Source organism: Hemibagrus wyckioides, linkage group LG07, assembly GCF_019097595.1.
Source record: "Hemibagrus wyckioides isolate EC202008001 linkage group LG07, SWU_Hwy_1.0, whole genome shotgun sequence".
In the NCBI taxonomy this organism is placed as follows: Eukaryota; Metazoa; Chordata; class Actinopteri; order Siluriformes; family Bagridae; genus Hemibagrus; species Hemibagrus wyckioides.
This window is the reverse complement of record NC_080716.1, coordinates 3,974,112-3,984,111: the sequence shown is the minus strand read 5'-3', so window position 1 is coordinate 3,984,111 and position 10,000 is coordinate 3,974,112. Positions and strand designations below refer to the sequence as shown.

The 10,000-nt window shown below is 43.2% G+C and overlaps 2 protein-coding genes across 3 annotated transcripts in view; both read left to right on the top strand.

Moving 5' to 3' along the window:
• Positions 1 to 7,797, top strand: part of vps4b (vacuolar protein sorting 4 homolog B) — an 11,005-nt gene extending 3,208 nt beyond the window's left edge. Inside the window, exons 3-13 of one of the 2 annotated variants that reach the window (XM_058393805.1) lie at positions 91 to 191; positions 2,534 to 2,645; positions 2,733 to 2,880; positions 2,970 to 3,028; positions 3,381 to 3,500; positions 3,601 to 3,757; positions 4,416 to 4,564; positions 4,877 to 4,958; positions 5,402 to 5,621; positions 5,731 to 5,871; positions 6,233 to 7,797. In XM_058393805.1, coding sequence (XP_058249788.1) covers positions 91 to 191; positions 2,534 to 2,645; positions 2,733 to 2,880; positions 2,970 to 3,028; positions 3,381 to 3,500; positions 3,601 to 3,757; positions 4,416 to 4,564; positions 4,877 to 4,958; positions 5,402 to 5,621; positions 5,731 to 5,871; positions 6,233 to 6,334 — 1,391 coding nt within the window. In that variant the 3' untranslated portion in view covers positions 6,335 to 7,797. Of the gene's footprint in view, positions 1 to 90; positions 192 to 1,368; positions 1,571 to 2,533; positions 2,646 to 2,732; positions 2,881 to 2,969; positions 3,029 to 3,380; positions 3,501 to 3,600; positions 3,758 to 4,415; positions 4,565 to 4,876; positions 4,959 to 5,401; positions 5,622 to 5,730; positions 5,872 to 6,232 lie in introns of those variants that run through there. The other variant, XM_058393806.1, reaches the window with a different exon arrangement.
• A 692-nt stretch (positions 7,798 to 8,489) lies between these two features.
• Positions 8,490 to 10,000, top strand: part of kdsr (3-ketodihydrosphingosine reductase) — a 15,251-nt gene continuing 13,740 nt past the window's right edge. Inside the window, exons 1-2 of the mRNA XM_058393807.1 lie at positions 8,490 to 9,070; positions 9,848 to 9,937. Of these exons, the coding sequence (XP_058249790.1) occupies positions 8,873 to 9,070; positions 9,848 to 9,937 (288 nt within the window). The 5' untranslated portion in view covers positions 8,490 to 8,872. The remainder of the gene's footprint in view (positions 9,071 to 9,847; positions 9,938 to 10,000) is intronic.

The following is a 10,000-nucleotide window of genomic DNA, read 5'->3' as shown; positions in this document are numbered from 1 at the left end:
ATGCTGTCGTGATGGTTTTCATAGAATTATTTAAACATGTGTTAACAGGTGTGTAATGTGGTGTGTGTGTGTGTGTGTGTGTGCACTCAGGTGAGCCTCAAGGGAAAGACGGGAACCAGAAGATCCGAGAGAAGTGCTCTCAGTACCTGGACCGTGCCGAGAAGCTGCAGGAATATCTGGACGAGAAACAGGTTCCTCAGCAGATCCTCCACATCCTGCTCTTAGTTCCTAGTTTCAGATTACAGTACAACACGTATTCTAGACCTTCAAGCTTCCAATAATCCTGAAACATAACATTCTAATATGTATTTTTTTTTTTTTTTTTAAATCTCTACTCTACGGTGAGAACGGTGCATTCTTTACAGCTCATCCTTGTAACAATCTGGACCAGTGACTGCCCACAAAAACATCCTTTAGTCTGTTTGTTATGGAACAAAATTAATCTCTAGGTGTGTGTGTGTGTGGGAGAGAGAGAGAGAGAGAGAAATTCTTTCCCTTGAAATCTTAAACGGGTTGCCAGATATTAGTGATATAAATCCCCAGATTAGACTACAGCTCTTGCTGAAAGAGTAGTTTTGTGGTTCTTCTGCACCTGACGTGGACATTACACTGCAGTGGAGAGTCTGGTACAGTTTATTAGATTGTTAATAATGACTAACCTTGTGTGTGTGATCAGCCAATCAGTGTTCAGCTTTACGTACGATGAGTCACTCCCCCAACTACGCCACTTACGGTCCACTTCCTCTTGGAAGGCTGATTCTCCTCATCCTCCTTGTGTCGTTTCTGCGATGTCTCTCACACACACACACACACACACACACACACACAGTTACTGAGGAATTTTTTCCACAAAAGGTTGTGATTTCTGACCCTCAGTCACCTGAGTTTGTAAAAATTTTTGTAAAATTTTGATCACAAAACAAATCCAAAGGTTTGTTTGTTTGTGTTTTTATATGATGGACAACAAATGAGTTTTTTTTTTGTTTGTTAAACGATTATATTAGTTTTGTCGTGCAAAATTGACAAAAATATTTTTTTCTTTAAAAAAAATGAACATAAAGTACGGTTTTTTTAAAATATAAAACGTCTTTTTTCTGTATTCTAATATTTTATTCTGCCGTGTGAGAGGTTTTATTAATTATTAATAAAACCTTTTTAATTTTTTTTACCCGCTTTTCATTAACTATCCCTTTTTCCCTCTCATCAATCCCGTTGTTCTACAAACAAACAGGAAAACAATCCCTCGTCTAGCTTGAGGCGCGCCCAGATGGGCGGGGCGTCTGTCGTGGCGTCACAGGGTTTTTTTTTTATTACGCACACGTGACTGTCGCAGGCGGAAGTGACACACGACATTTTTTAACGCGGAAGTTTTCTCCTCCATTATCCAGTAGGATTAAAAATAACAACGCCGTAGAGAACGAGTTCCTCGGTTCCTGTCAGTGACTAATTTTTTTGGGGGAAAACAAAATTTTATTTAAATATAAATTATCAGCAGGAATAAAAACACGCCGTCTTTTAGTGAAATCGCGGTATTTCCACAGCCCCTATGGCTGCCAACAACAACTTGCAGGTAAGTTGACGCTAACGTTAGCTGCTAGCCGGCTTAGCTAGCGAAATAATTCGCCGATAATCGTGTGGATTTCGATTTAATAACCGTAACGAGTGCCCGAGGGAAGTTCTGTGGTGTTTATCTTCGCTGTTGAACCACAACAAAGTCTGAAGGCTTGAGTTTCTGCCCGTATCCCAATCGCCCTGCTGTGGGGCAGTGTAGTGCACTAGGTGGGGTGTGGACGCCATTGTGCAGTAGGCGACCTAGGTAGGGCGCACGGAGGTGTTTGGGGTGGAGCCATGGCGAAACGTCATCTCTCGGTGGCCTAGCATAGCTTTGTTTGTTTTTAGTTACTGTTTGTTGATGGGAAAACGCACGCCAAGTGGATTATGTCCTTTTTATTATATAATTATATATATGTTTTAAAAAAACTTATTATAAAAAGTCTGAGCTGAATGAAGTTATCGTAGTGTTTGAACAGGAATTAGCGAGCTAGCCCGTTTAACTATTAACTAGCAGCGAACACCGGGGTCCAAGCACTGTGATAAGCAAATGACCAGATCGGAATGTCACGCGCGCTTGTTTTTTATTCACAATTACTCAACTACTTCCTTCAAAATATTGCACTGGGGGGGGAAAAAAACCCCATCTTTCTATTTTGAATGTTGTTATAGAGAAATAATGCAAAAGTGGTGTGAGGAAGTGATTGTTACTGATCCTGATACTGGAGACTCCTTCCAGGAACATTACACAAACTCTTCACCACGATCAGCCTGTATGTGGAGCGGTCACTAACACAGTGATCTAGGAATGATCTGTTGCTATAGAAACGATGGCGCGTTAGAAATCTGGGCTAGGAAGTGTCTGAGCTGCTAGGTTCTCAATACAAAGTGTAGTTAAAAAATACTTTGTCCTGATCAAACCTGAACCTGTGGCCCGAGTTTCTTCTGGAGCTTCAGCGGTTTTGTTTTTGTGTTTTTGCAGAAAGCTATAGATCTGGCCAGTAAGGCGGCACAGGAGGACAAGGCGCAGAATTACGAGGAGGCGCTGAGGCTGTACCAGCACGCCGTTCAGTACTTCCTACACGTCATCAAATGTAGGTCTGATTACTCTTACTCTGAGTATCCAGACTCCTTCTTGGTGTGTTGCAGCTCACAGCCTGTGTGTGTGTGTGTGTTTGTAGATGAAGCTCAGGGGGAAAAAGCCAAACAGAGCATCAGAGCCAAATGTGCGGAGTATCTGGACCGGGCGGAGAAACTGAAGGAGTATCTAAAGAAGAAGGAGAACGCTCCGGCGAAACCCGTCAAGGAGTCACAGTCTGATGAAAAAGGGTGGGTGGGTGGGTGGGTGTGTGTGTCATGTCGTGTTCACAGATTTCACACGGTGATTTATTTATCTTTGATTGGTTTATTTCCTCCAGAAACGACAGCGATGAAGGAGAAAATCCAGAGAAGAAGAAATTCCAGAACCAACTCTCAGGTCTGTTGTTTACACACCACTCCACTTCTTTCCTCCTCAGTAAAAGTGGGAAAATGACATGGATGGATTATTTCATGTAGAGCTATTAGACAGGGAGAATCAGTCTAGGATGGATGGATGGATCAGTTAGCAAATGGAGGAAGGGTAGAAGGATAAATGAGTCACTGTGAGAGGAGATAAACAGACGGATTGGTAGATGGAGGATGAACAGATTGACTGAGGCTAGAAAAATGGACAGAATAGATAGATGACTGCAGCAGGTAGATGAATGGATGAGTAGCTGGAAGGATGAATGGACAGATAACCAGATGATGGTAATAAACATTAACTTGTGCACTAAATTTGTGTGTAGGAGCCATCGTCATGGAGAAACCGAATATCCAGTGGAACGATGTCGCCGGACTGGAAGGAGCCAAAGAGGCCCTGAAGGAAGCGGTCATTCTGCCCATTAAATTCCCTCACCTCTTCACAGGTGAGTGTTTTCTCGTCCCCACAGGAAGCTGCCTCAGTCTTCTCAGCTGATTTGCATATTAAGTAGTGTGACATCACTGAGGTTCTCTCTGCGCCCTCAGGTAAACGCACTCCATGGAGAGGGATCCTGCTGTTCGGTCCTCCTGGAACAGGAAAGTCCTACCTGGCCAAGGCCGTGGCCACCGAGGCCAACAACTCCACCTTCTTCTCCATCTCCTCCTCAGACCTGGTGTCCAAGTGGCTGGGAGAAAGTGAGAAGTGAGTTCTCGAAGATCATCTCAGGATTGTTTATAGTGTAGATGGGAAGTGAGGCACTGAGGCCACGCCTCTTTTACTGAGACTAACCAGCACTGAGGCCACGCCTTTTACTGAGATTGACCAGTACTGAGGCCATGCCTCTTTTACTGAGATTGACCAGTACTGAGGCCATGCCTCTTTTACTGAGACTGACCAGCACTGAGGCCGCGCCTTTTACTGAGACTGATGAGCACTGAGGCCACGCCTCTTTTTCTGAGCCTGACCAGCACTGAGGCCACGCCTCCTTTACTGAGATTGACCAGCACTGAGGCCACCTTGTTTACTGAGACTGACCAGCCCTGAGGTCATGATTCTTTTACTGAGACTGACAAGACCACACCTCCTAAGACTATAACTCTGACTATAAATAAATGTTTGAAATTTTACCTGAACAGAAAGTGACAGATGCAGGAAGCGAAAGTGGACACTTCAGTAATCATCACCCATCATTACACACTGTTGTCAAGACAACCGGAAAGCCCTGAGCCGCAGGGTCTATATGAGTACTATAAATAAAAACTTTTGTCGCAGTTATTTTATCTAGTGTGAGTGTTGATAAAGTGTTTGTTTTTAAACTCCACCCTGATTCCCGCGGTTCCTCGCTGCCTTACCTTTTCAGGCTAGTGAAGAATCTGTTCGAACTGGCCAGAGAACACAGTCCGTCCATCATCTTCATCGACGAGATCGACTCCCTGTGCGGCTCCAGGAGCGAGAACGAGAGCGAGGCGGCTCGCAGGATCAAGACCGAGTTCCTGGTGCAGATGCAGGGTGAGGAACCAGAACCTAAACCAGAGTAACTTTTCAGATGTCTTTTCTTCTGAAGGTTTTTATTTTCTGAAATTTAATTGCCATTAATGTGTAGATATACATCCCATAATAATCAGAACATAAACGTGATAATTGTTTATTTTCCAGGAATTAATTGTGCAGGTTGAAACAATAAATCGGCAAAACATTATAAAAGAGGTTTTTAATCTGTGTCTCTTGTAACCAATCAGCAATGAACAGCATCGCTAGCCCCGCCCTTTATTCCTGGAACCTTTTGTGACTCGAGACTTTACACTTCTCGATGTTTCTCAGGTGTTGGAAACGACAACAAAGGAATCCTGGTCCTTGGCGCAACCAACATCCCATGGACACTCGACTCCGCCATCAGGAGACGGTGAGCAAGCATGTATCCATGGCAACAACCGCAGCTCGTTAATATGAGCAGTGGGAGGAGTCGAATATGTCAGATGAAATGCGATCACCGCATGCCTCTGGTCCGCTACGCCCTCTGACTGTAATCACCCGGGCGTCGTCTCGTACACATCATCCCAGCGCATGATTATCGCCACATCGAGTAACAATGACTGGGGCAGTAGGAAATGTTCACACATGAGTGACGTGTGCTCTTTTCAGCTTCAGAACAGGTTTTTCATCTCCGTGTGACTCACCGGCGGCAGAAGCGCGGGCGGTTACTGTTTATATCTGCGGTTATGATTATAATCACATTACCTGCTTTGAAATCGGAACACCTGAAGGGTTTTGTTTTTACATCACTAACAATGAGCCTGTACACTGAGCTGAACGTGTGTGTGTGTGTGTGTGTGTGTGTGTGTGTAGATTTGAGAAGCGTATCTACATCCCCCTGCCAGAGGAACACGCCCGTTCCTTCATGTTTAAGCTCCACCTGGGCACCACGCCCAACAGCCTGACCGACGCCGACTTCATCACTCTGGGCAAGAAGACCGAGGGCTACTCGGGCGCTGACATCAGCATCATCGTCCGCGACGCTCTCATGCAGCCTGTCAGGAAAGTGCAATCTGCTACACACTTTAAACGGGTACGAGTCCCTGAGTCACTTGTTCTTGCACTTGTGTGTGTGTGTTTGTGTGTTTTATACCACAGCACTACTATTCATGCTAAACCTTTTACCCCACATTTTTTTAAAGGTACGAGGGCCGTCCCGAGACAATCCCGGCGTGATCATGGATGACCTCCTGACCCCGTGCTCTCCTGGGGATCCTCAGGCCGTGGAGATGTCGTGGATGGAGGTTCCTGGAGATAAACTCCTGGAGCCTGTGGTTAGCATGGTGAGCTGTTCCAGAATCTTCATCAGAAGTCATCACTGATCAGTGTTTATATTCATGGTCCCGTCCTGATTAGTCTGTATAGCGTCCAACCTGACCTGAGATCAGTATTTAGTCTGTATAATTACGGACTAATTAGTCTGTCTAGCACCAAAACTGGCCTGAGATCAGTATTAATAAACTAATGAGAATGACCAGAGGAATATAGTGCATCAAAACTGATCCTAGATCAGCAGTTAGTTCCTGCACTCTCATTCTCACACGTTTATAAACTGGGTCAGATTTCCTGTGTTTATTCTAATTATTCTGTATATAAGTCTGATCCCAGATCAGGGTGTATTTATATAGTGCCATGTGTTCTCAGGCGGACATGTTGAGATCGCTGGCCAACACGAAGCCCACGGTGAATGAGCAGGATCTGGAGAAGCTGAAGAAATTCACAGAGGATTTCGGCCAGGAGGGTTGAGGAAGGAACCCGAAGCAGCAGAGTCCAGGATTTGTAAAGTCTTCTCCTCGTCGTCTTTTCCACTTTTTTTTTCCCCCTCTCTGTTCTTCCTGGACTTCCTGTTGGACTGGCGAATGGAAGGACAGATCAGTTAAAGGCCAGTCTGGCGCCTACATTGGGACCCGATTTACCTTTATGCCATTGGTTTTCTAACATTTAGTTGGTTTTTTTTAAAAGCGTTCCCGGTTTATTTGGATCCACTACATAAAGAAAAAAGAAAGAAAAGATTTTCTGTCGCACTAATTTTGCTGATGGTCAGAAAAATCCCCATCATGATAATCTACAAACTTTATTATCATCACCTGACTGCACGCTTCCATGCACTTAGGACACTATCTATCCAGCGCAGAGGCAGTGAGGAGGTTCTGCATGCTGAATATCACCACATGCCTCAGTCTCAGGAGGGCTGTGTTCCAATTCGCACATGACGACGCTTTAAATCTGTCCATAGAGCTTCTCTTATAGAGTCACGCCATGTCGAAAACTTCCCTTAAATATCCCGTCTCTTCCGGAACATTTCGGATCACTCTGTCCCGACGATTTGACCTTCGGCCTCCGATTTAACGCGCCCTGAGTCGACTTCCCCTCACGACTCAGGAGATCGCTAGTGCTAGCTTCATTATAGCCTTCGTTTCCATGGTGATTTCTGCAGGCTACCACAAGCAAGAACGATGAAGTCCTGTGTGGACTAACTCACTAGCCACGTCGTCCAGCTAGCACACTCGTTTGTTAGCCGGGTTTGAAAGTCATCGATCGTGTTAGCACTTTAGCTAGCTGCTTCGTCCGCCATCGTCACCGGAGTGGACAATAAGAGGAGAAGTCGACTCGGGCTCTGATGGGTGTCATGGTCACATGATGGTGATTTCAGCTCAAGTTATATAAATGTTTTGTGTTCTAATTACAGCATTGGGAATCTTTAAGTAGCAAATATCAGAAATATATATATTAGAAATTGAGATTTCTTTCCAGTTCTTTTCGGTCAACGGTTATGGGATGTGACCAAAGTCATGTCACGCAAATCCAATCTTTATTTAATTTTTTTTTTGACCATCTTGCTGCATCAAACTTGTGCCTTCAATACAGTCTTTACAGTCAGTACTTTAAAAAAAAAAAAAAAAAAAAAAATGAACCAAAATTTTTGTTTGTCTGTCTCATAAAACTCAATAAAACATTTATGCACGGCAAAAACCAGAGACAGATTTGCACATCACTTCGTTCTCCTTCCCTCTTTAGTCGTCTGACTCTACACAGCTACACTCCTCTACACTCACGGTGTTGGGTTTACTATATAGCGAGCTTTACATTTTATCCTTCATAGCCCCTTGTTGTTGTTTTTTGTTTCGGAGCTCTTTAAGAGGGTTTGGTGTTGCTCATGTACTTCTTTTATCATACACGTGTAAATAAAAGATGAGATTGAAAAGGAACACGGTGGAAAACACTCGTTTGTTCAGAGCTCTGCGTCAGAGTGTGGATCGGGATCGACGGGATCTTCACGGCTGGACGAGTTTATTACACTTGGGCAACAATAATATACATGTAATAGATAACAAAATGTAAATCATGTTGGCTCAGGGTTTACTTCATCATTGTGTATTGTTTTCCTAAACCAGCGCAGAACAGAGTGATTTATTTCTGAGGTAAAGCGTTGGCGTTTGGACCGCTAATGCAACTCTTTATTGTGAATAATGACCTTTAAATACATTCACCTCTTATGGTTTGTGCGGTTTAGCACACACGTTAGCTTTAGCTTTTGTACAAAAAAAATTGACACCCAATATATGAGGACATTTTGTGTATTTAAAATTTTTTTTTTTTACCAATAATTTTTGTCATACTATTCCTACAATATACCAGGTAATAACAAAAAATATTTTTTTTAATTATTATTAAGATTTTTTTATTTAATATTTCTTTTCTTTTTAAAGTATTATTAAGATTTTTTCCTCACAGGCCCGTATTATGGAATAGCTTCATTGCTACAGAAGACCTTTTCCCCTTCACAAAAGGAGGCAAAAGGCGGCGTCCATGTTGGATTCTGGGATTTGTAGTTCATTAACGTGCGGCGAGCGGAGTAGAGGGTCGCGTGAAGGACTATAAATCCCAGAAGCCTTGCTTTGGAGCGCGAGCCGCGGTTCGTGGAACGGCGCTTGTGTTTTGGTTTGTGTTAGTGAACAGAGTTAGCTCGGGAACAATTAACGGCCGAAACGCACCTACACTGTAGTGTACTTTTACATCGTTACGGTTTTCTGACATTGTATGTTATGGCGTATGTCTGAAAAATGATGAAAATGTGAATCTTTGTGGTATTGAAAAGAACGGTATTTATCGAGTCTATAGTAAAAGGCGTTAGCTTGTTGTCAACTAGCTAGCGCGGCTGTGTCCTAAATAGTATCCCTACCCAGATAAAGTGCACTAGGTAGGCTGTTATTGTGGTTTCGCTTAAAGTGCACCTATATAGTGAGTTCACAGAGATTTGGGATTCGGCCTGAAGGCTCACCCATGCCCTCCGAAGAGGCTTTCTGGAGCTCAGATATACTGGACTGGCTTTTCTCACACTCCGGCTGGTCATTTCTTCCCTTCATTATGATGATGATTTTAATTCTCGCTGCCTTTATGGTCGCCTTTGTCCTGTTTCTCTACATGATCTCGCCTTTAATAAGCCCCAAACCGCTGAAGCTCAACGGGGCCCATGTCGTGGTAAGTGCACTTGTTTCAAATAAACGGGTTTGTTCTTGAAAATTGTATTAAACCTGTTTATATCTCCGTGTAAGATTTCCCCCGTTTTTGTTATTAAGAATATAATGCGTAGAACGTTTTAAAAATAATTAATACTGAAGTCGAGAAACGGCGCGAGCACGAATCATCCCCTTTATCTTACTTACGAACACGGTTTCTTTTGAATATTCATCGGTATGCAAATTACGCACCCGCGGAAACGCCCCTCACGCAAAAACCCCACCTGCGTTAGTTAGCTAGCTAGCTATGTGACGGCAAACTAACTATTTGTTTAGAAATGAAAGTGGTGTATAAAATGTAATGTTTACCACAACAATATGATATAATACATGTTGCCATAGCAACCGTAGCGTATTATAATGTGAGATCTCGCGTTAACGTTTTCTTCAGGTGTTGCAGAAATATCAGATAGCTGGCTAAAACTCAAAAGGCGGGTTTTTTTCTTTAGGTTGCCATGGTGATCTTTGATCATTTGCATATGAGACGTGATTGGTGCAAAATTGACGACTGAGCATATGCCACATTAATGATTTTATTATTAATTATTTTTAATTAAGTTATTATTTAATTGTTTATTTTAATAACTCGACGGTCTTAATGTGTAGAAATGTTCCTTTTATTATTTAAAAAAATCAAATAAAACTCCCCCTTTGGAGTGTGATGTGGTTTTTTAAAAGTGATTGTATTTGTGTTCATTGTGTAATTTGTGTGTGTGTGTGTGTGTGTGCGCGTGCGCAGGTGACCGGGGGCAGCAGTGGGATCGGGAAGTGTATAGCCATGGAGTGCTACAAACAAGGAGCCTTCATCACTCTGGTGGCACGTGACGAGGTGAGACGGTAAACACACAGGTGTCACGTCACGCTAACGGGAAGCTGATAGCCGCCGGTTTAG